This window comes from Hibiscus syriacus, unplaced genomic scaffold (assembly GCF_006381635.1).
Source record: "Hibiscus syriacus cultivar Baekdansim isolate YM2019G1 unplaced genomic scaffold, ASM638163v2 tig00116984_pilon, whole genome shotgun sequence".
Taxonomy (NCBI): domain Eukaryota; kingdom Viridiplantae; phylum Streptophyta; class Magnoliopsida; order Malvales; family Malvaceae; genus Hibiscus; species Hibiscus syriacus.
In genome coordinates this window covers 1,096,972-1,122,687 of record NW_024063507.1, presented here as the reverse complement: position 1 = coordinate 1,122,687, position 25,716 = coordinate 1,096,972, and the positions used below count along the sequence as shown (strand labels likewise).

General features: G+C 35.2%; 2 protein-coding genes, 2 non-coding genes and 3 pseudogenes across 4 annotated transcripts; 4 read left to right on the top strand and 3 right to left on the bottom strand.

Moving 5' to 3' along the window:
• Positions 1 to 17: 17 nt before the first annotated feature.
• On the bottom strand, positions 18 to 1,638 carry LOC120193083 (outer envelope pore protein 16-4, chloroplastic-like). Its single transcript, XM_039195700.1, has 6 exons — positions 1,438 to 1,638; positions 1,282 to 1,333; positions 1,164 to 1,195; positions 981 to 1,014; positions 733 to 800; positions 18 to 311 (listed from the first exon to the last, which is right to left on the bottom strand). Exons 1-6 carry the CDS (start codon positions 1,507 to 1,509, stop codon positions 177 to 179), a joined length of 393 nt encoding a protein of 130 aa, XP_039051631.1. The 5' UTR covers positions 1,510 to 1,638; the 3' UTR covers positions 18 to 176.
• On the bottom strand, positions 1,526 to 18,697 carry LOC120192966 (annotated as a pseudogene).
• Positions 5,966 to 7,045, top strand: LOC120193084 (annotated as a pseudogene).
• On the top strand, positions 6,331 to 6,453 carry LOC120193086. The gene has a single exon (XR_005522827.1). It is a non-coding gene; the product is annotated as a small nucleolar RNA SNORD14 (small nucleolar RNA).
• Positions 6,650 to 6,774, top strand: LOC120193087. The gene has a single exon (XR_005522828.1). It is a non-coding gene; the product is annotated as a small nucleolar RNA SNORD14 (small nucleolar RNA).
• Positions 9,953 to 11,836, top strand: LOC120193081 (putative S-adenosyl-L-methionine-dependent methyltransferase MAV_4873). Its single transcript, XM_039195698.1, has 7 exons — positions 9,953 to 10,259; positions 10,347 to 10,498; positions 10,575 to 10,695; positions 10,898 to 11,022; positions 11,118 to 11,246; positions 11,345 to 11,509; positions 11,725 to 11,836. The coding sequence occupies exons 1-7, from the start codon at positions 9,977 to 9,979 to the stop codon at positions 11,794 to 11,796; spliced, it is 1,047 nt and encodes a 348-aa protein (XP_039051629.1). The 5' UTR covers positions 9,953 to 9,976; the 3' UTR covers positions 11,797 to 11,836.
• LOC120193074 lies at positions 12,558 to 16,216 on the bottom strand (annotated as a pseudogene).
• Positions 18,698 to 25,716: the final 7,019 nt, after the last annotated feature.

Genomic DNA, 25,716 nt, shown 5'->3' with positions numbered 1-25,716 from the left:
CATTTCACCCTATTTTCATTCATGCAACAGCTTGTGTTTGCAGCAATAGTGATTACCTTGTGCATTATTTCCATATTCAAATCTGTATTACATAAGAGGTTTACTCTTACAAATTCCAAAATCCTTTGGCCATTCCCTGGTTACCTCTAATCGACATAGATTAGGCCACTCGACTTTCAATTTGTTCTGGAAACTTCAGCAGCAACACTGAAGGCCGAAACGAGGCATGCCACCCCAACCACATTTGTCCAGCTTCTGGTCCTCGCAGCAACAGCAGCCCCGGCAACGGCACCCGCAATTAAAGTGTTTAACTGAAATAGATAAAACAAGCTTGATGATCACTGTAGACACATCCTTGAGCTATTTCACGCACCATGACAACAGAATTTCAGTTCCCTTTTATATGCATAATGAACACTGGAAAAATCACTCTTATGAACCTGAATCTTGTCATCTTATATATGCATAGTAGACACTTCGAGGAACGTGAATACTGAAGACATGCAATTAAGTGTTCATTGTTTTGCAAAACAAAATGTTCATGTTGTCCCCATATCACGAGCATGAGCAGAGCTGTTTACCCCTTCACAGGAGGCAAACCAAACGATAAATGTGCTAGGGAACTGCCTTTAACTAACCAATACTATGGCACAAATGTTCTCTGCAAGTCTCCCTGATTTTCATAGAAATGATCTATGTTTGCTTAACCCCTTCAAAAGTTTATTAACAAACCTGGTCGTTCTGCTTCCGGTATCTCTGAAGGCTACAGCGAGTGGTGGCAAATACACCGGCAACAAGTCCTGAATATAAATGTGAAGTGATTCAAAACCCATCACATGCTTCATAAACAAGTAGAAAAATGGGTTTGAAAGACATCCTAAAAGCAAAATCACATCCTCTATTTAGATAATAGAACACCAAAGTACTATCCTAAGCCGAAAACCAGGCAAAGCATTGATGAGAAAGAGATGTTGAATTACCACATTGGAATCCGAATTTTCCGACAGACTTTGCCTGCAATTGAATTTAAGAGAGAAAAGAAATCAACATTGAGAAAAGAACACCTAAATCTCTTTGGAATAAGTTGATCAAATTGAAATCAAATACAAAAGAAAGCCCTAATACTATGAAATAGTCAACCAAAATTTCTAAGTTTTCTTTACCACAAACGAAGCTCGAGCAAGACCAGTTAAACCTGAACACCAAATCAACCAAAATTAGAACAATACTAACGCTGTCCGCTGAGACTTCAATAATTGATCGAAAATTTAAGATTGATACCTCTTTTACGAGCATCATACGGGGCTGAACAAAATCCCCAGAGTGCACCTGCCTGAAAATATATTTCAATTCCTCTTTTTTTTCCTTTTCTTTGGGTTTGGAAAGAAAAGAAACGAAAACAAGTTACGATAGTAAATAGAACTAAGATGATTTTACCGTTGTGAATCTGAGGACGGAATCAACAACAATGGAAGAGCAAGGAATAACGGCGATTAGCTCGTCTTCCATCTCTCATTTGCGATGTTTAAGCTTTTGTGTTATCCACGTACGGCGGCGGGAGCATCGAAACCCTAGGAAGTCTAGCGAAATCACTTTCCTGGAACGACGGAGTTTCTGTAATGAAATCACTAGCTGAATCGTACTTTTTTACGATGAAATGAAATCACACAAATCCCTTTCCCGGTTTGCCCCTCCTTCTTAGGAACACAAAACCCTATTGGTTAAATTTTGTCCATATTATAATTATAATTGACCTAATGCAAAAAATGGCCCAATGTTTACTATAATGATCATTTTGGCCCTTTTTTTTTGAGATTTTGGCCCCCAACATTTTATTTTGGGGCAAAAAATTCCCTCAATAGATGAAAAACATTACAGACGATTAACACTCCAAAATAGAAACCTTTTAAAACCTAAATTGAAACGTTAAGGGCTAAAATACCCTAGGAATAAAAAGAGATAAAGTGATTATTCTATAAAATGTAGAGCCTTTTGTCTTAAAATAAAAAGTTGGAGACCAAAATGCACCAAAAATAGAATAGAGTGCAAAATGACCATTTTGATAAATGTTGAAGGTTATTTTTGGTATTATGCCATTATAATTCTCCATATGTAATTAAAAAATTATTTTAATTTAGTAATATGATTAAATTATAGTCATTAAAAATAATTAAATTACACAATAGATTTTAAATCCACAATTTATACAATGTACATAGGATAATTAATAATAAAATTTTATTTAACGATTATAATTTAAACCTTAACTGAAATATTAAAATTTAAAAATATAAAATATAAAAAAATTAAATTAAAATATATAAATTAAACTTATAACTTCTGTATAATTCAATAACTAATCATTGGCCTTTATATATTAACATAAAGTTTCATCCATTTATTTTTTAAAATGATTGGCACATATCAAATTAAGTTATACAATATATAATGACATGATTAATAATAATTTTTAACTATTATTATTTGAATGAATTTTGAAATTTTAAATAAATTAAATCCACTCTTAAAACATATAAATTAAATCCACTCTTAAAACATATAAATTAAATCCACTCTTAAAATAAAAAATAATCATAGATCCTAATAATAATATACTAACATAAAATTTGGGATGTGCTAAAGTTAATTAGAGTTGGATCAAAAACTAACACATGATTTCTTTGTTTTGAATAATCTGTTCATTGGATTCCAGCCCAAAATTAGAAACAAAAAGAGAAGGGTAAATTACGCATTTAGTATCTAAACTATCAATTTTGGTCTATTTTAGTATAAAATTTTTAATTTTTTCAAAACCATACCTGAAGTTAAGTTAAGTTTTGAAAATTTAAAGTTAAGTTTTGAAAAATAAAATTTAAAGTTAATTTTGGTATAAGATTTTATTACCCCATTCAAAATTTAAAGTTAAGTTTTAAAAAATAAATTGAAAGTTTAGGTATTAAATGCATTAAGTTTTTAACGACGAGTAGGGGTGATTAATGAGTTGAGCAACTCGAGCTGGACTTGGTTAAAACTTTATAAAAGCTCGACTCGGGTTAACTTGACTCGAACTTGAACTCGACTCGAGACCTTAACGAGCTGAGTCGAGAAAAGTCCAACTCGACTTTATAATTTCACAAGTAGCTCGTTAATTTTTTTATAATTTTTTACTAGTTATCATAATACATTATTTCATTAAAAAAATTACTAATTTACTAATAGATGATAAATGACTAATCTATTAATTTTCTAATAAAAATAATAAATAATAAATTATTAATTAATATTTTACTAAACCAAAAAATTAAACAGTAATTATTATTTTAATGTATTTTTGATTTTGGAGTTTAGGCTTTGAATTTGTTTCATACACTCTTTTGATCATTTTTTTTTGTTAAATTTATCAATTTATGTTTATATTAAGCTTTAGGTTTAATATAAAAATAAGTGCTTGAACTTTGACTAGAAAAACGTTTTAGTGCCTAAAGAATTTTTGACTTAATTGCCTAACGTTTTCATCAGAATACTTTTAGGTACTTGGACCATAACGACCATTAAATTTGACCGCTAAACGACACATGTCGAGCCCTGGTTCCCCCCTTCTCAGTTCTCCTTTCCCTCGTTCCCCCTTCCATGGTCGTCGGCCGATTAACCGGCCGTGACTGTCACTGCCATCATCGTTAGGATCGACGTCGACTTCCAATCAAACTCTCGTTGGCCTTTCACTGTAAGCTGTCACCATTTTTCGTGGAGAAGCGTTCGAATGTTCGTCGGATTTTAAGCCACCTTTGTTATTTTTCGTAGATTCCGGTCGATCCTGACGTTCATATGCCACGCCGTCACCACCATTTGAACCACCGTAAAATTCCGCTCAAAACCCAACCTCGTTGTCACTCCGTCGGCATTCCACCAGCGTTCCACCATGGTAACGGGGTTGTAATGAGATATTTTAGTTCTTTTGAGTTTTTTTTATAATTTCATTAAAAGTTTAGGGTTCTTTTCGTAAATAAATTAAGTTTTTTTTTAAAAAAATCATTTTTCATTAAAAATAATATTTTTTTATTAAAAATTAAAAAATTAAAAATATAACGTTAGGCATCTGAAAGTGTAAATGAGAAAACGTTAGACACCAATTTTTAGCTAAAAATTCTTTAGACGTCAAATCGTTTTTCGAGGTAAAGTTTAGGCAATTATATTTTGTATTGAGCCTAAACTTTATATAGTATTAGTAGATTTTACCTATTGTTGAGTTAATCGATCGATGAATCGGCCAAGAGGGGGTGAATTGGCAATAAAAATTTCGGTGGAAGCTTTTGCAGAAAATTGAAAATATTTGCACAGCGATTTAGAGTGGTTCGACTTTCTCAACCAAAATCTAAGTCCACTACCTTAGCTAACCACACTAAGGATTTTCCACAAATTCACTAATTTGTCTTTCTTTTGAGGACAAAGAGTAACCTTACAACTCCCTCAAGAATTATACCCCAAATTCTTGAGAACACTCTCTCCCAAAGAGAAAATTACAAATTCCCAAATTTTACAGAAAAACCTCACAAGGTAGATGTTTGCACAATTCTAGAAAAGAAAAGAACATTCAAAGATGAATACAATTGAGCACAAAATGTGTTCTTGAAAGCAAAATGAATATGGAAGGAAAATTGGCTTGAATTTCACAAACTTAATGTTTGATGTTTTCTCTCTTGATTCTTTCTCAATTTTTGTTGATCAATGGCTTCAGAACTTGTTTAAATACACATTGGATCACTTCTGAACGTTAGGGATCATTGGTGAAGTCAATAGAGCTGTTATGGTGTGAATACCATTTAAAATATATATTGGGAGCGTAGGTGTACCGATACACTCAGTGTAAAATTAAAATATTTCGACCGTTGGTTGACCTAGTGTATCGGTACACCCTAAGTGTATCGGTACACTAATTACATTCGATGCTTCTCGGAGCCAAGAGTGTATCGATACATCGGCTGTGTATCGGTACACTAATTACATTCGATGTTGGAGGTGTATCGATACACCCAAGAGTGTATCGGTACCTCCATTTGTAAAAATTATTTTTGGCCCGATTAAGGTTTGAAATACTTTGTAAAAATTGTTTTAAAAATATTTTAAGACTAAAACACAATTTTATACTTAAGTAAGGATTAAAATTGACATTTGAAAACTTGGAGTAATATTTATGATATTCGAATAATTTAATTGAATATATAATTTAAAATCAAATAAAATCTTAAAATTCTATAGTACTTTATTTGTTATATTGAAACATCAAAATGTTTTCAACACCTATAATTAAAAAAATAAGATAAAAATTTTGGTGAGCTTAACGAGCAATGAGAAAAGCAAACAAGACGAGTAATGAGCTTAACGAGCACGAGTTGAACAACAAAATTTTTTAATGAGCACTTCCTAACTCGTGATTGATTCGCTCGATAAGCACCCCTAACGACGAAGTACTAAAATAAAATAAAAACTAACCGTTAGATATGATTTTAAAAAAATTAAAAATTTAGATGATAAAATATATCAAAACTAATAGTTTAATTACAAAATGCGTAGTTTACGCAAAAGGTAATCATGCAATAGCCTAAACTAAGAAATCCATATATACAATGTTACCGGCATTTGTTCACATGCAGCAGTCTTAATATACAGTTAAAGAAAGGTGTTATCGGTTTTATTTTTTTTAATAAAACAAATAAAAATTTATCGAAAATATTATTATTTCTACCTAAAAATATTAATATGTTTTAACATTTTTGATAAAGTGTTCAATAATAACAAAACCGATCGAAAATATAACAAAACCGTATATTAAGTTTAGCCGCCATTGATTATCTTCAAAATAGGCAGTGGCAGCTACGGTATTCTCTCTAAACCTACCTTCGTCTTTATTATTTCTCTTCCATTTTAACTGATTTGACTCGTTCGGAACGAAGTAAGTTGGTGGAAAATGAGTCGTGGTGCAGCAGCCCGACCCAAGGGGAAGAAGAAGGGAGCGACCTTCACCATCGACTGTTCTAAGCCGGTTGATGATAAGATCATGGACATTGCCTTACTCGAGAAGTTCCTCCAGGAACGGATCAAGGTCGGTGGCAAGCTGGTGCACTCGGTTATTCTGTCACTCTCACCCACGAAAAGAACAGAATCGCCGTCGTGTCGGACTCCGACATTTCCAAGCGGTTTTCTCCATTTCTCCCCTCATCTTTTAGCTGTAATTTGGATAGAGCATGTGTGTCGCATCTCTGAATTTTAGATTTTGAAAACGGCTTTGAATCTTAGGCAAAGATGGTTGAACTCTTTTAGTTTCATGATTAAGGTCAATGATGATAACCTTAAGGCTTGTTTCTCAGAACATTCGCAGTGGCTGCCTGAGAGCTTTCGACTTCGCCGGGCTTGAGAGCTTCTGCTGCTTTAAACCTTCCTTGGATGTCTGAGATCTTAATACTATTGCCTTTCAATTTCCCACTTTGGTTGCATTTTTGCATTGAAATTGAATTGAACCTTATTACAAATTGGGTTTTTGTTTGCTGCTTAACTTGAATTTAAGTTTTTAAGGTAAGCCTTTGTTTATCATGTGAAGACTTCAGATAACTTTAGCTGCTTATTGTTATGGATAGAATAGGTTTAATGTTAAGGTCTATGATGACAATCTTTAAGGCTTGTTTCTCAAAACATTTGCAGTGGCCGCCTGAGAGCTTTTTCCTTCGCCGGGCTTTGAGAGCTACTGCTGCTTTGATCCTTCCTTGGATGTCTGAAACCTTTCTTCGGACTTTTCTTAGAAAGAAAAGAACCAGCTTATGATTTTCGACATTTGAGTTTGAGTTTCAGTGGACTGATCCTTCGGATTTCTGTTTGGTTTCTAGGTACGTCAAGTACTTGACTAAGAAGTACTTGAAGAAGCACAATGTTCGTGATTGGCTTTGGGTGATCGCCTCCAACAAAGATCGTTCCGTTTACGAACTCCGCTACTTCAATGTTGCCGATAACGAAGGGGAGGAGGAAGAATGAAGAGATCGGTCTAATGTTCTCTAGATATCTTACTGTTTAAACCCAACTTCCAAAGAAAATTTTGGTTGCTGATGGTAAAAACATGCATTTTTCTCAAATTAATTTATCTCCAACCTAATCTATTTCTACTTTCTAGCTGCCTGGTAGTAAATACTTTTTTTTTTTGAAAAGTAAAATTTTATTACTGGAAGAAGAATTACACATTGTCAGGGAAGTCGTTAAAAAAACTTCTTGATGGACGAAAAAGAGTGCACCCAAAACAATAAACGAGCAAACTTCGACCCAAAGGCCACACTCATATATCAACACCAACTCCGAACAAGCAGTAACTGAAACAAAAACCCATGATCTTGCCACTGCAGCTTCGAAGTGGCCTTCAATACCTTACCCGGAGAATTTAACTACCTCTCAATATTGCCAATGCGTCATACCCAGACACCCAAAACCATCTAAGTTTTGGACATTTAGCTTCCTTTACCACTCCTCCCATGTACTCAAATAATTTCATTCGACCAATGGTTCTATCAGTGACATCTTGAGAATAACCACAGCTAGCTATCGAACTGAAAAAAGCTTACGTGGGAGTAAAATGCGTGTACAGACTGCGGTGCAGCCGCTTCTAGCACAGTCAAGCCTTGTACTGTTTCACTCACAGGAGTCTGCCCACAACTAACAAGTCGCAAGATCAAACAAATGCAATCAACTCTTCAACGACCTAAATCAACATCCAGTCTTTTCCACATGCTAATGCTGACTCTAAGGAATGAGGCTCACCGACTTGTAAAATTAACTCCACCCTCGAGTGTCGACGCCAGCACAACCATCAGCCCCAGCAACATCTCAGATCTTGGAAGGGAACCCAACGCCACTAAGCTTGAGAGGAAAAGATTCCTTACCCTCAGCAAACCGGAAGCGCAAGGCATGTGGAGCAGGCGAAACGAGGCACCTGGTCTACCTCTAAACCCATCAGTTGAGCTTCCAAATGAACAACCAATAATTAAGACCGAGAATCTTATGTTAAAGCCATTTTGGCTAGGAGATATCAGATTAACCTTATCTACAACGGTCAGGAATGCTCCCAACTCCTTCAAGCTCTCTCTCAGATCGCTCACCGTCACAACTTTCTTTTTTCCATTTCTCTTTCTCTTCAATCCTCTTTTCAAATGATTTTCTTTATATATATATTTTTGAAGATTTATTATCTTCCTTTGTAATATCATTTGAGGAGAGTTAAAGATATGTATTCTTTTATACGGTTAACATTTTAGTTGTTGTTCACGTTTCCGTGGTTGGTTCTTGAAAAAGAAGCAGCCTTTTGTATGTGCTACTGTTTCCGGGCTCTCTTTCCTGAGAGAGCCTTTCAACAGCGATATCCTGCTTGTTCCTTTTGAAAGTCGGATCTTTGAGGCAGATTTTAATCCTTTTTTCCTTCTTTCATTTCACTAGCTTGTTCATCACCATCAAAGAAAACAGAAGGAAAAACCCCACAAAAAAACATCGGCTTGGCTTTTATTTGAGGCTGTCTGGAATCAGAACTCCTCATTTTAGCATATTATTTCTCTCTCTCTCTCTCATATATATATATATATATATATATATATATATATATATCACAGGAAAAAAGGACGTGCTTTACTAAGAAACAAAGTAAATACATTTTGATGGCTGCCTGTATCTTTCATGTAACTAGTATGGTTGAAATCGGATCGAATCGAATGGGTATGTTGGTTTACCTAACAGTCTAATCTCTGAACTTATCGATTTGAGAACTCATTTACTCCCAATATTTCAATTTCTATCTGTAGTTCTTCGTTTTGCAAAATCGAATACAATACGTCCTAACAATCTGTTAAAAATATACTTGGATTGTAAGTGAAATCAAAATTTCAAGTCCCCATTATACTTTGTTGAGCAAATGGAGCTATAATTCATCAATGAAGAATAATCATTTTTTAACAGATAATTTGGAATGGTTAAAGAATGAAATATTTTATTTTGATTAAAGAATTCAACATTCAAATAATAAAAATATATGATTTAAATACTTATTTTTTAATTAGAATGAAATAAAAATACAAAATGGAAAATAACTCTTGTACTTGTTATTTCTTTGCTTGATCGTCTCAAACCTACAAATTAATAATTTTAATTTATGTGCATATCATTTTATGAATTTTGTATATGAAATCGGTGTAGATCGACTGATAATTCGATATATGTCTTTTGAATATGTTTCTTTTATTACGTAATTATTATATTTATTAATTTAAATATGCTTTTCCCATAGATTAAAATCGTTAGGCTAATATAATACTGTTATCGTAGTGGTGGTGTTGTTATCTTGAATTTTATAAAAAAGAAAATTAAATTTAATTAAACTTGAATGACTTGTATCCCTAACTATAGCTATCCATCTGTTAATGAAATTTCAGGGGGAAATGGATCATTTTCTAACTTTTGATAATTTGAGTGATTAAATTATGCATTTAATAGTCTTGTGACCCAATTAAAATAGGGTAAATTACCTATTTAGTACCTAAATTATTAGTTTTAGTCTATTTTAGTACCTAAACTTCATTTTTTTTCAAAATCATACTTAACATTTAGTTTTTATTTTATTTTAGTAACCATCGTTAAAAAACTTAGAGCGTTTAGTACCTAAGAAATCATTTTTGGTTCTTTTTAGTACTAAACTTTTAATTTGTTTCAAAAATTAACGTTAAACTTTTAATATAGTACTAAATTGAAACAAAAACTAAACTTTAAGTATGAGTTTAAAAAACAAATAACAACTGATAGTAAATGTACTAAATACGTAGTTTACCCTATAAAATATCAATAATAGTCAGATGACCATTTGGGTAATTTACCCTAGTATAATATGATATTGAGTAAAGAGATGTTCTACAACTGCCCCTGTTTTACGCTCCTTACGATACGCTCACCACCGAATATGATAAAAAATTCATCTAAACTCTGCCGTCCAAACTCCAAATTCATAAAGCGAAACGAATCACATCCATCCAAAGACAACATGGAATTGCTCCGATTTGCGTGCGCGACGGCGCCACCCCCATCGACTTCGATCGCAGCACTGTTCCTCTCCAACGCCCATAGGAAGAAGAAGCAGCGGAATGCATGCTCAATCCGAGCTCAACTTAGCGATGAAAACGACCCATTGCTTAACTCGGCCATCAACTCAGCTTCTCTTCGTTTTCAAGAGACCCGACGGCCAGGCAAGCAAAAAGGATTCCCCCAATTCACTCTACGTATATTACCTTCTGTTCAACTGAGGTTAAGAATAATATGTATTTTACATGCAGACCCTCTTTTTGTTGACCCATATGCCGGGTGTTTTGTTTTGCCCCACACTCGGATGGATTTGGAAAACAAATCGAAACAGTATTGCATTGCGACCAAATTCATTGATGACAAGCTGCTTCGTACTGTGAACCACATGGATGGGCTTAAACAGGTGATTTTCACTTAACTCGAGGTTGAATCGAACTCTTTGCAGTAGAAATTTAAGTTTTCCCTGTGAAAATTTGCAGGTTGTTCTTTTATCAGATGGAATGGATACTCGGCCATACAGGCTTAATTGGCCAAGCTCAACCATTATATTCGATATATCCCCTAAAAGGGTATTCCAAAAGGCCACAGAAAAGCTGAATGGTGGGTGCCTGACTCTTGAACTTAATTCTGCATAGTTTATTAATGTTGTGATGTATATTTTAGGGAAACGAGCAATTCCTTTTATATGTTGTCTGTGTATGTCTGGAATTATGGCAATCTGATATTTTTATTGCATATATGGTTAGTGCTTGGGCTGGATAAGTAGTTCATGTTCTGAGAGGATGTTCTTGAACGAAATTAGGTATCGGTGCGAAGATCCCGAGAAGATGTTTACTTCTTCATGTTCCATTGGAATCACCTAACATTCAAGAAACTTTGGTTATGAAAGGCTTTAATGGTAATCGTCCGAGCATATGGGCGATACAGGTGGAAACGGCCTCTACATTGCTTGGCAGCTGAAACTTCTAAGGATTAATTTACCTAGAAAAAATTATATTTTTTTTCATGTTTTGATTTCGTAGGGACTGCCTGTGATGACTTTGGCAAGTTTTGAAGAGATTTTATTAACAGCCAGTGGAATGGCCATGAAGGGTTGCCACTTCTTGGGAGAGTTGCCTGCATGGTTGGCAGAGACCGAATTTGGTAACAAGGTCTGTCATGTTTTCCATAGATTGTATCTGTTCTTTACTTGTATTGCTTTTCTTTTCGAAACACATGCCCATGTTGTCTGTTTTTCATGTTGTTGCAGTCCAGTACACAGAAATGGATGGACAATCTGTTCATGAGCAATGGTTTCAAGGTGGAAATGATTAGCTACGATGAAGTAGCTAAACGTTTAGGTAAGGTAGTGAAACCGGGAGATTCTGAGAACATACTATTTGTTGCAGAGCAATTGCGGTGTTCGGATGATCAGGTACAATTGCTTCTTTTTTTTTCCGGTTCAAATTGTGAAGCATGAGAGTGCATAAATTTAGATACAGATGAAGGTGTCACTACAATTAATTCAGCTCATAATTGAATCTCACATTTCCTTCTGTTGGTTGCTTTTGTGTTGTACATAATAATCGTCTCATTCATTGATTGCGTCGACGGTGTGTAACTAACGACGAATTTGCATTTTTTGCAAAGATGGAAACTTGGAGGAGAGAGCTTCAAAGGGTGGAGGAAGATGGAGACGAGGAAGGGTTTGAGGAGCTCTAAATGTAAAAATGTTTTTTTGGGGGTTTGTTTTCTGCAATGAAATCTGTTCTGTTCTGTTCTGTTATTTCTTGCTAATTTTCCCATTCACTTGTACATAAAAAGTCTTTTGAGAATATTTTATTTTCCTTTTGAATACAGAAAAGGTTGCTGTTCTCAGTTTCCACCATATGGAAAGTAATTTTTGGTAGCAGTTTGTGTGCAACCTACTTTGATTCTTGAATGTAAAACCATTTTCTGAAAATTTTGAGTTATTAAAACAAAATAGTCCTTATTTCTTTAATTTTAAATTTATCTTTGATCAAATTTAAATCACATGTTCCTCCATCATTTTATAATATTTGTGTAACTACAATATAATTTTTGTTTGATCTCTAAGTGTCTATAAATTATTTCTTCCGGCCAATTTCTAATTTCTTTCATATTTGTGTACTAATGCATGCAATGAATATATAGGAGAGGTGGGATGATTTAGATGTGAAAGAAGAGGAACATCGGAAATAGCTTCCCAAGTTGATGCCATTTTTGTGAATCCCTACGATGTCCACCACGTAAAACAACAGCACAATTACTCCGACTCCCAAAAGAAATATACTGAGGATTATGGTTTTGAAAGAAAAAATGAACTTACTTCTGGCCGGTTCAGACTTCTGACTTCAGTCTCTGGGTTTGATTCCGATCCAATCGGCACGCGCATAAAAAGTTCCTTGGATGTGAACTTAACCATTTTACCACCACAAAATATAGATTTAGAGAACTTAACCATTTTACCACCGTAAAGCGCGCAATTGAAGTATGTCCCAAACGAAACGAAGAGTGCAATTCAACATCTCTTATCAGAATGAATGAAATTTGCAGGTCTTGTGACGAATGTTCATGAACACAAATAGACATAGCAATTGGCTCATTTGACACAACCGAATATGCACTTTAGATGAAAGTTGGAAGAACAAAACTAGACCACTTACCTTTTTATCCACCTTTTCGGAGATAATGACATGATTAAGACGTGCATCCTTCCTTCTCTCAAGAGTTTCCTCCCTCTTCCGCTTAGCATCGTCATGTTCTTTAAGCATCCATGACGGCAAACCTTTTTTTCTTCTGTACATCAGTCCATTGACCCCAACCGGGGAGCAAAACAGGTTTATCCGGTTCGGGGTTTTCCTCATTCAAGATCTCTTGTTTATCCTTTTCAAATTCTTCTGCTACGTCAACCCCGGCAAAAGCAAGTTGAATGAGCTCCGCTTGAGAAGGGAGTTCATATTATTCCTTGGGGCCGGAGGACAATACCCACCATTTGTTGTCCGCTATCTGAATCACTTTCCTCTTCTCCCACCTTCAGAGTTTACAAGAAAAGGAACAGAACAATAAGTAGCTGCCAGAACACACAAAGTAGAGCAAACTTAAGAGTATCAGAGAGATCAAACCTCAATGTCTTGACTATGCGCAGTAGGTTCCCACTTTTCATCTGTGATTGCATAAAGACCAGTTAGCCAGGAAATCCAGCTTACTCTGGATTAAAGAATAATCGAAGTGATAGCAAGGGATAATAATAACCTTTCTCCACGAGTCAGACGCAAAAATAGCAACTTCATACGTTGTTTTTGAATCGAGGTCTCCAACAACATTATCAAAATTCTGTGATCCGAAAACAGTACAGTTTTCTATTACCCTTGCAGACAAAATAATAGAAAAAGAGCAGGCTGCAAGAAAATCAGAAGCGCTATTACCTTGAATACAGAAACATCGGCTCCTTCTGTACTATCATAAAGAGGTCCAGCATCCTTCTCAACATCGTTTCTTCTGCCAGCCTCAATGTTAAAATTCTCTCTGGCTTCCAAATCATCTTCACTATCGCTGTTGCCATAATAATTATCCACTTTCATCTTATCCGATTTGGTCTTCTTGTTAGAGTCTGGGAGACTGGGACTTCATTATTAGCCCTACCGAAGACCCTTCTACCACTTGCAGTGGCGGGTTTTGAATTTACTGCACCATTTGTACCCTCCAATTGCTCAAGCTTGGCTTCTTCAATTGCTTCTTCCTTTCTTTCTTCATTCCACGAACCTAACAAATAACAAATGAGGCAGAAGACATCAGGATAAAATAAACAAATACAGCTCATAGTTATCTTTGACAGCCCAAATGAAAAATACAACAACAAATACCATGAAAGATAAAGAAAGAACTCCAGAATTGGGCAAATCTTCATCGTCTTCTAATTCTTTCAGTGTTTTCTCTTTTTCTTTTTCTAGCAATTCAGATGCCCTATCCTCGTTTGAACCCTCCTCATCCTCTTCACTACTGCTATCACTACTACTACTACTGCTGTCGTTAACAGTGTTAATTTTTCTCGTCAAAAGAGCATGATGGTGAAGCTGTTCAGCCATAGCTACTCGAGTACCTTCATCCTGAGCATTCAAACCACGCTCCAAAATCCGCCTTGCCCACTTTGACTTATTTTTGTGCTTCAAAGTCAATCGCTCCTGCATCATAAAGCAATAGGGAGAAAATCAAGATTCAACATTTGTTATTTATGTTTTGGTAAAGTACAGATGCCAGAACCTTGTTCGAACACGGGAAATTTATTAAATCAAAGGAAAATGAGATCACCTCAGCCCGTTTGAACTCTTGCTTCCTAGCCTGTTCTTTGGCTGCCTCTGGATCCATCAGCATTTCTGCAGATTCTACTTTCGGCTTATCCTTATTTTTTAAACGATGATAGGTTTTGGATCTTTTTGATGCGTTTCTGCTTCATTTCATGACGGAAAAGAAGGCTGCGCATTTTGGCAACATGATCGCGTTGCTTCATGTAATCTTCTTCGGATATCTGCCAAGCACTGATGAAAGCCAAACACGCAAGAAAAATCTTCAGGATCTTAACAATTATATTTTATTCGGTGACAGACGATCACAGAATATTCAATGAAACAGAACAAAGACCATGAGAGGATCCGAATGCGCAGAGAATTACAGCCATCCAAAAGCCATTGCATAAGCATAAAAAGTTTGAAGGACCATCTGTTTTTTCTATACCGAAAAGAGTTCAAAAGAATGACAAGCTTAACATATAAATATTGAAAAATCACTAACAAAGCTATGGTTGCTCCTAATATGGAAAATCCACTTTCATTCACATAGAACATTACGATTTTGGTCGACTTCAAAACAGTTATTCAAATTCTATTCCACACTTGACAGAACCATGTTATTCCTCTTCGTCTTGTCTGCAACCACCCAAAAAAAAATCATATCAACTGAAAAGTAAATAGTAATAAGGTAACTAACCCGATGCCTGCATGAATAGTTCCCCAAATTTTTTCTTCTGGACAATGTCACCACATTTTTCAACCTAGGATGGCAGCTTACATGTGGCAATTCAATCAAAATACCATGTTTCAATATAATACAAGAAAAGTTCAGATTGGCAAATATGATTACTAGACAGATTTCTAGTGAAATGCAGGATGTCCTGTGCCAGACAGATATCAAATATGTTCTGTGGACACTCATTACAATCTCTCAAAAAATACTGGCGGCAACTTTTATTTGACAATTAAAGATAGTATGATTAAATAAAAAACATGAATGAGATTTAAAAACTGTCAGAGTACTACAACAATTACAAACTAACGTAGGTCATTGAACTTGGTTGATCAGTAAACTCCATACTTATCCGACAATGCAAATTCAACAAATTCTTACCTTCGAAGGCGTCAGTTGACATCCCAGTGATCACTTGCAACATCCTCAAATGCCTTCCGCCATCATCATCTGATGACGCATTCACATCCTACATTAGAAGAAGAAAATGCTGATAAACATAATATAAATAAAAATAAGGAACAACAGGTTAGTCTGCAAGCAAAGAAGATTTCCTATAATGCAAAGGTTCCACACGTACTGTGAGCTCTGGAGTAAGAGCCGACACTGCAGAACATGGTTGATTGTAGGTACCTAATTGTGAAGTATAGCAATGGGATTTCATTTTAGAAAGTACGGAATTTCCTAGGAGGATTTATACGGACTTAGGCAGTTCCACTCCTAATAGCTAGCTTTTATATGACGCGGTTATCCGAAGTTCAACCAAAATAAAATTATCGCGAAACAAAATTGAAATAAAAATCAATTAGGGAACCTCAAAATCCTCAGGGATTTCGTATTCGTAATTGTCGACAGGATCGAACCGGCGGTTCTTCCGGGACTCTTCTTGTGGCACTTCATCCTCATACTCGTAAACATCGTTTGCGAAATCGGAATCTTCCGTCATCACTGTCGGAAGATATTTTTCGGTTCAGGCGATAAAGATCCGCTCGCGATGTAGAAGGCAAGCGAGGACCTTTCCCCTTCATTCTCGAATCGGGATCATGTTTGTTCTTCTTCGCTAATTTTGAAGTCTTTTTAACTTCCTGTCGCTTTTGCAAATTCATTACAATGGGAAGGCATATGAGACCTTGCTTGATGCACAAAATGTTATCAACAATGGGAAGGTATATGACAGTGCTTATGCAAATTCATGAGATCATAAAGCGCTATTAAAATTAAGTTCAGTGTTTTACAAACTTGCTTTAAACCCACCTTTTTCAACCATCTTTCCTCGAAGAATGACAGCAATCATGTCTGCATTTCTCACGGTACTCAAACGATGAGCGACAATGACTGTAGTCCTATTGCCCATTATCTGGTCCAACGCCTCTTGAACTACTCTTTCAGATTCTGCATCTAATACACTTGTAGCTTCATCTAAAAGTAAAATTCGGGGGGGTCCTTTAGAATTGCTCTTGCAATTGCCACTCTTTTCTTTTGTCCACCAGAAAGCTGAATTCCATGCTCTCCAACCATGGTTTCTAGCCCCTACATATGAAGATCAAAGTTACACATGTTTTATATAATTTGTGATGCAACACAAGAAATAATCATATTTTTCGTACAAGGGATTAGAACCTGAGGTAGTTTGTCGAAATTTAGCAGCAATTGCAAGTTCATCCGCGGCTCGTATCTCTTCTAAGGTCGCATATTCCTTTCCGTATGCAGTATTATCTCTAATGCTTGACGTAAACAGCACAGGTTCTTGGCTAACAAGACTAATCTTTCCCCTGATACATCTCAGTTGGAAATCTTTGAGATTGATGCCATCAATAAGGACTTCACCAGCTTGTGGATCATAAAACCTCTCTATAAGACTAATTACAGTTGATTTCCCACTTCCACTCTGTCCAACCAAAGCAGTTGTTGTGCCACTTGAAATAGAAAGAGAGAATCCACTGAAAATTTGTTCTTCTGGTCTGGCAGGGTAACTGAAACAAACACCTCTCAGCTCCATACCCCCACGAATTCCTTCAATACTTTTCGCCTTGTGTCATATGGGTCAATCTCTGGCTTCCTTTTGATGGTCTCAAACATCTTAAATGCTGCAGCTTGACCAGCAGCAAATGCACTCAAGCATGGTGATGCCTGCCTCAGGGACCTTAACATCCATAACCACGAGGAGTTCAGACTATGAACTATGAAACATGCACTGCAATCAAGTCGAAAACTCAAATTCTCACTTACCTGGAACCAGTCATAACAGCGAGAATCACATTAAGTACTTCACCACCAGTATACCCTCTTTCCAAAATCATCCTCCCGCCAAACCATACAGCCAGAGCATAACTGCAGAACATGATAGAACGCCGAGACCTAGTCCAGCAACAGTGCCCTCATTAACGCCAGATTTATATGCAGCAACAAGAAATTTGTTGTAATTGCTTATGGCTTTCTTCTCTCCGGTGAATGATGCAACCTGGAACCAGATCAAAGAATCGGTCATATAATTTCACTTACAGAAAACAATAACTATGTTTTATGTTGAACATACAGTTCTAACTGAACCAATTGTCCGTTCCACAACAGTGGCAGATTTAGCATAAGTCGATTGTCCGCGAGACGCAGTCTTAGATATTAACACAGCCGTTGTTCCACCAGATATTACAAGGAGAGGGATTGTGGACAACATGACAAGAGTAAGAAGCCATCCTCGGATAAATGCTACAATAAAACCACCAAAAAATGTGGACACCAACTGTAACACCTTCCCAACCTGTGAAAAAAGTAAGCAGATATTTTGATGATTGCATCGATATGATGATTTCCGTGGGACTTTCTAATCAATCGATATATACCTTCTCGCCCATTGCATCTTGTATGAGAACTGTATCACCAGACATTCGTCCAACGACCTCTCCCGTGTTGGTTTCGATATCAAAGAAAGCAATATCTTGTCTTAATATGGTTTTCAATTACAAACCCCTTATTCTTGCAGCTTGTCTCTTACCAGTTACCATCCAGCAACTCACCTCTGGAAAAAAAAAAACAAATCCTAGATTTCTCACACACTGCTTAAAATAAGGCATAAAGTACTTAAAACGAGGGAATTACTTACGTAGAAATGCTGCCAACCCAGCTCCCACCGCGAGGTAGACTAATCTCAAAGCAACCTAAGATTTTGTAAGAATCTAATAAACCAAGCCTTCATTTCAGAAATTTCAAATCAAATATAGGTTATTAGTAAGTTAAAACTCTACCTTGGAAACCACATCAACCACTTTGTTGTTACTCTGGTTTTGTCCAAATGCGTCGGCAAGATCTCCGAACAGGATTGTCACAAGGGGCATACATAAACCGTTACCGATGGCATTGATCGTGCCGATGATCATTAACATGATATCCCTCGAATCAGCAAATGAAAAGTTGAAGACAGCTTGTAAAATGGAACAGAGTTGGTTTTCTCATCTCCTTTGCTGTTTCCTGAAGATTGATTTTCTCCACTCACGCCAGGTATTTTCTCTGATTCTTCCTGGGTTTTCAATGAGCTGGCCCCATGAAAGTTGGTATCACCATTAAAGTCATTCTCATCGGCCATTGTTAAGGTTCCTCGAGCTATATAAGTTTGATTACTGCTCCAACAGCTCCAGAATTTATATGCGACAGCAGCACTGAATCCAAAATGGTCAAACCAACTGTATGTGAAACTAGAATAAGCACAAACTTAATTGCTACGAAAAGATTGTCAAAGGATCTGAAATCCATAGGGAAAATAATTATTTATGGTGCATCATTTGAGGATTCAAAGAGATTTCTAATTCTAAAAGCAACTAAAAGGATTTTGAGACCGTTTGATGTAACTCAAAAACGTCAGTTTTTCAGTTCCACAGATTTAGATTTGAACATGCTAAGGTGTGAATACGTACAGAAAAGAAAGTGGAAGCAGATTAGAAAAAACACAGTAATTTTTTTACAACGTCCTGGAAAACAGGGCAGATACACAATCAAGATCATTGTTTTAATTAAAAAAAAAAACCGCCATCATGGACAGGTCTACTCTTGTAAGACATCAATTCACAGTAATAATATTTTAGAAAAAAACTGATGAGGACGAATAAATTTAGCAACTTGATTAAGTATTTCCATGAGCCAAAAAACAGAAAACAAATATCTCAAGGAAGATGAAGAGAAAAGAGAAGGTGGCTTATTTATTACTGAAATGCAGAAAAATTGAAAATCCCAGCTTGGGTAGTCTTGATTCGTATATTAAAAGAAGGAAGAGACAATTATGAACTAACAAAATGACATAAGACGCATCCCCTGTTTTTGACTGCAAAACTTAAACAAAATTTGCAGAAGCTGAATTTCTTAAAATGAAGTTTCATCATCATTGTAACATGAAGAACATCATTTGAGAAAAACCCAACTTCCAAATACTCGTAAAATCATCAAAAGAAATGGAGAAAATTAAAAAAAAAAAAAGTGGGGGGGGGGGAATAAAAACAGACTAAAAAAGATACCTTGTGAACTGAGAATAAAACGCATGGTGACTCCAGCAGGCATTGATTCCTCCATTGCACTGGGAAGTTGCTTCTGAAGCTCAACTGATCCATTTGAAAAATGGGGCGGCGAGGATGTGGGCAAGGCAAACACGAGCCCGATGAGAAAGCCGCTGGCTGCAGCTGAATGAGAGGCTCGGAAAGGCATGGCGACAGGCAGGATTGTCGATATAAATACAGGATTAGGTGAGAGAAGCTTGTGGTGGAGCAGCCATTGCAATTGAATCCAAAACTTTCCTTACTTGAACAACAAGAACATTGAAACGATGGGACTAAAATAAGTAACGCAAATTCAAAGAAAATGCAAGAATTCAATCAATATTTAGGAATCACTTAGCTGTTACTTCACCTCAATTCAATCTTCAACACAGACCCTTCTTCTAAAATCTATTAAAAACCTGGAACTAAATTTAGTGCTGTTGTGCATATAACAGAAATAAATTAAGGAAATTTCATAATACATGAGAAATAAGGAAGAAGAGAATCTTTTGTTTGTTTTTCTTTGGATTAATTATAAAATAATTGTTCTGACTATAGCGTTTTTTACGGAGAAGAGTATAATTTTTTTTGAATAATTTTGGTATCTAAAGCTATAAATTTTATCGTTTTAGATGTTGGGCCGTAAATCTCATTAATTTTTTCTGTTAAATAACACGTGCCACATTCTGTTAATTTTAAAATTTTTATTTAAAATTAAAAGACCAAAATTGTATTTAAAAAAAACACACAAATTTTCGAAATAGCCCCAAAATTTTGAAACAATTTATTTCAATTCCTAAACCCACGTTGGCCGTAGTCATTTGCCATCGACGAAGCTCCACCAAATCCCACTTCCCCCAGTGATCAAGACTTTTATGAAATCACAACCAATCGATGGCCAATCGAAAACCACGATACAAAATTTTACACCCTACCCTAGGATGAAAATCTCGATCCCACATGATTTCAACGACCAGCGACGCCAACTACTTAGGCATATGAATATAAGGATAACATGGAGTATAGCGGCGATAGTCGAGATTGGAAAGGGGGCGATGAGGAATTAGTGTTGGGGATTTAAGATTTGTAGAGATTTGGGTTTTTTTTAATAATTTAAGAGAAATTATATTTTTATAAATATAATAATATTTATAATTAAAAAAGGGTATGTTGAGTTAATCGATTGATGAAATGGTCAAGAGGGAGGTAAATTGGCAATTAAAATTTTGGTGGAAGCTTTTCCAGAAAATTGAAAATATTTGCACAACGATTTAGAGTGGTTCGACTTTCTCAACCAAAGTCTACGTCCACTACCTTAGCTATCCACACTAAGGATTTTCCAACAAATTCTCTAATTTGTTCTTTCTTTTGAGGACAAAGAGTAACCTTACAACTCCCTCAAGAATTATACCCCAAATTCTTGAGCACACTCTTTTTCAAAGAGAAATACACAATTTGCAAACTTACAAGGAAAACCTCACAAGGTAAGATGTTTGCACAATTCTAGAACAAGAAAAGAACACTAAAAAATAATTACAAATGAGCACAAATGGTGTTCTTGAAAGCAAAATGAATATTGAAAGGAAAATTGGCTTGATTTGCAAAAACTTGGTGTTTGATGCTTTCTCTCTTGTTTCTCTATAATTTTCTGTTGATCAAAGGCTTCAGAACTTGTTTAAATACTCCCTCAATTGATTCTGAATGTTGGGGATGATTAGTGGAGTCAATGGAGCCGTTTAAGTGTGAAAATCATTAATACAACAACTTGGAGCGTGGGGGGAATCGGTACCCCTTAAGGGGAATCGGTTCCCTAAGTGTAAAATTCAAATATTTCGATCGTTGAACAGTGGGGGGAATCGGTACCCCCTGGGGGGAATCGGTTCCCTCCGAGCATACTGGAATTCTCGGAGCCAAACCATTCAGGGGGAATCGGTACCCCCTTGGGGGGGAATCAGTTCCCTTTGAGCAATCTGAAATTTTTTGGCTTTGAAACGGTTCGAAATACTTTGTAAAATTATTTTGAAATTGTTTTAAGATCAAAACTTAATTTTACACTTGAGTAAGGATTAAAAATGACTTTTGAAAGATTTAGAGTAATGTTTTGATATTCGAATAATTATATCGAATATACTTAGAAAATCTTTTTGGAAAATCTTAAAATTCATTTAACTTAATTTGTTATATCAAATATCAAAATGTTTTCAACAATCTCCCCCTTTTTGATATAACAAAACATTTTAGTAATTTTAAGATTTTGAAATCAAGTTTTGAAATTACTCCCCCTTTTTCTAACACTTCTCCCCTTTAAAACTCTTTAATATTTCTCCCACTTTTTGTTAAATCAAAAAGACTTTTAAAACAAGGTTTTGAAATCATTTAGCCAATTGATGATAAATATATATAGCTTAAGCTGCTAAGATCACAATCAAGAGAAACGTTAGCCATTAGTTCCATAATTCAATATTCATAAATAATGTGAAATGACAAAAATTGTCATAATACAACTAATATGTAAATGATGCAAAAATAAACATTAAGCTCAAAATGAAAGTTAAAACCAAACCAAATATATAAGCATGTAAGTTTAAATATCCAATTATCCATCAAATTCAAACATCCAAAATAAAACAATCCATGAACATCAAAATGTTTTACAATTCAAAGTTTTGAGTTCAGGATGATAAATCCATTGGCCTGTTTCCTTATCCTTTTTCCATCTTGCTTTCTTCAAGGAAGTAAGATTGATTTGGTTTTGAAGAGGAATAAGAATATCAGAAGAGACCCTAAGACCGAGTTTGATAAACAAATTACTAAGGAGACAACCATAAACCAAGGTTTCTATATTCTTGGAAGGAATAGTGTTTATGGAAACTCACTAAAGATGATCTGTGGCAGATTAATCTTCTGTTTATGTTGGATACAATATATCCACCATATATCTATGTTCCTAAGGGAGGAGTACCTACCTCCGGATGGTCTAAACAACCAAGAACCATATAATGAAGGAATCTATCACGATAAGTTCTTAGGGTACTCTCACTATCCTTAGACTTATAGGGTGATCCACAGTCTCTTTTTCATTAAACCTGAGTTATCTAGTCCAAAATGGGTAGCGATTGTGCCGGAGTCTATAAAAATGAATTGTCCTAAAAGATAGGATCGAATTCCTATAATTTCATATCTGTGCTCGTTTTGGACACATACCACATTAGAATAGAAAAATGCGGACTAATTGATGATAAACCAAAGGTTTAAGTTTAAAGAGTTTATCAAACTTCTAGGATTTAAGAGTAGGAAGATATTGAAAGTCCATATCTTCTATAGCTTGAATCGAAGAGACACGTTCTTCCCGGATTTTGTATGACTCAAAACAAGTATGTACTTTTGATATAGATTTTTTCTACGACCAGGTACGCAAAACAAGAGTTTAGAATGGTCATATTTGGGTTATTTGGATTGGGTGGAGGAATAAGAGGTCGGTTTTGACTTGAGCGACTAGACAATGTCTTAGGTCATTTAGGATTTGACATGGTTTAAGAATCGAAATAGAATATGTAACCTGCAAATTTAAACATATGTATGCAATATAATCAAACCCAAAACTCAAATGAGTCCTCAATATTTCAAGGTTCTCTAAACCGAATCCTAAAGGGCAATGTTTTGAAAAAATATTTGGAAAATAATGTTTGAAAATCATAATACGCATAGTTTTTTTATGAAAACAACATAATTGAATCAAAAACATCAATTAAAACAACAATTCTCGATTTTTTTTTTATTTCGAAATTAAAAGAAAAATTGAGTGTTTTTGACGAAATTGGTTGTAAAATCATCATATAACCAATGCCCGATGTAATGTTCATCTTAGAACTAATCAAAATTAGTCCTAAGTTCAAAAATCAATGAAATAGAGGATTTTGAAATATTACATTGAAAATTTGGATTTTATGAGAATGTGATGTTTTTTGCAAGGATTAGAAGTTGAAGAAATATCTAATTCCGACTTGTATTTGATGATTTTGGCAAAAATGGAGATTTAGAGAGAAAGAGATGATGAACGAAGTTTAAGAAAGAAGAGAGGTTTTGAGAGAATGGGTTTTCTGGTCGTGATATATCCAGAACCCGTGGGGGTATCGATTCCCTCAAGGAGGGAATCGATTCCCATTCAAAGGAGGAATCGGTTCCTTATAGGGGTATCGATTCCCTCTGCCAAATGTTTAAAAAATCTGTATTTTAAACATCCAATAGTGCTAAAATAATTAATCCTAGTGGTATTGGCAACTCATATTTCGAAAATTAACTATGTTCAAACAATCAAATTTGTCATTAAAACATCATTTGAACAAACAATTAATTTTCACTAATAATCATAAACTCCCCCTAACTAATAGCAATGAATGCAATCAAAAATTACCATTATAAGCATTTTTTATTTATTCTTAAAAGTGCTAAAAAATATTTTAAACACTAAGTGAAGATAGGTCAGTTAAACCTAATTCTCTCCTAAGTGTCCAAAATTTCCTTGTTAAAGGTTTTGTAAAGATATCCGCTAATTGGTGCAAAGTATCAACAAATTCTAGAACTACATCTTCCTTAGTGACATGGTCTCTAATGAAGTGATGTTTTATTTCAATGTGCTTAGTTCTAGAGTGTTGGATGAGATTTTTAGTGAGACAAATAGCACTAGTATTGTCACACTTGATAGGAATGGTACCTACTTCAATTCCATAATCAAAAAGTTGTTGTTTCATCCATAAAACTTGTGCACAACAACTACCGGCTGAAATGTATTCGGCTTCAGTGGTAGATAATGCAACACAATTTTGTTTCTTTGAAAACCAAGAAATCAACATATTTCCAAGGAATTGGCAAGTACTGGAGGTGCTTTTCCTATCTAATTTGCATTCTCCATAATCTGCATCAGAAAAGGCATGCAAGCTAAAGCTAGAGTCTCTAGGATACCAAAGTCCTAAACTAGGAGTGTCCTTAAGGTATCTAAAGATTCTCTTGATAGCTAGTAAATGTGATTCCTTAGGGCATGATTGAAATCTAGCACATAAGCAGATACTAAACATAATGTCCGATCTACTTGCAGTTAGATAAAGTAAAGATCCAATCATTGACCTATATAATTTAACATCTACACATTTACCTCCTTCATCTGAGTCAAGCTTTGTTGAAGAGCTCATTGGAGTGTCATGAGGTTTGCCATTTTCCAGTCTAAACTTCTTGAGCATATCTTTGACGTACTTAGCTTGATTGATGAAGATGCCATCTTTCTTTGCTTGATTTGGAGTCCCAAGAAAAATGAGAGCTCCCCCATCATGCTCATTTTGAATTCACTTTGCATTAGCTTAGAAAATTCTTAGCAAAGAACATCATTAGTAGAACCAAATATTATATCATCAACATAAATTTGAACTACTAATAAATCTTTACCTTTATGCTTTAAAAACAATGTAGTGTCAACCTTCCCTTTTGAAAAACCTTTTTCAATTAAAAAATTTGACAATCTTTCATACCAAGCTCTTAGAGCTTGTTTTAAACCATAAAGTGTTTTTGTCAATTTAAGAACATGATCCAAAAATTTTGAATCTTCAATAACTGGAAGTTGTTCCACATACACTTCTTTTATAAAACCATTTAAAAATGCACTTTTAACATCCATTTGATATAATTTAAATTCATGAAAACATGCAAACGCTAATAACATTCTAATTGCTTCCATCCTAGCTACGGGAGCGTATGTTTCATCATAGTCTATGCCCTCTTCTTGAGTATACCCTTGAGCAACAAGTTTAGCCTTGTTTCTCACTATATTACGACTCTCATCAAGCTTATTCCTAAATACCCATCTAGTACCTACAGTAGATTTATTACTAAGCCTTTCAACTAATGTCCATACTTTACTTCTCTCAAATTGATTTAACTCTTCTTGCATAGCCATAATCCAATGTTCATCATTTAATGCTTCTTTAATATTCTTAGGCTCTATGCATGAAATAAATGCAACATAATTACAAATATTTCTAAGAGAAGATCGAGTTGTTACCCCTTTGGATGGATCACCTATAATCTC

Bases quoted from the DNA above. Each gene is read 5' to 3' on its own strand.
- LOC120193081 (XM_039195698.1), top strand. From the start codon at position 9,977: ATGATAAAAAATTCATCTAAACTCTGCCGTCCAAACTCCAAATTCATA. The intron at 10,260-10,346 runs GCAAGCAAAAAG...TTTTACATGCAG, and splicing joins TCAAGAGACCCGACGGCCAG to ACCCTCTTTTTGTTGACCCA. The intron at 11,247-11,344 runs GTCTGTCATGTT...ATGTTGTTGCAG, and splicing joins AGACCGAATTTGGTAACAAG to TCCAGTACACAGAAATGGAT.
- LOC120193083 (XM_039195700.1), bottom strand. From the start codon at position 1,509: ATGGAAGACGAGCTAATCGCCGTTATTCCTTGCTCTTCCATTGTTGTT. The intron at 1,015-1,163 runs GTAAAGAAAACT...ATTCAATTGCAG, and splicing joins TTGCTCGAGCTTCGTTTGTG to GCAAAGTCTGTCGGAAAATT. The intron at 801-980 runs GTAATTCAACAT...ATTTATATTCAG, and splicing joins AAAATTCGGATTCCAATGTG to GACTTGTTGCCGGTGTATTT.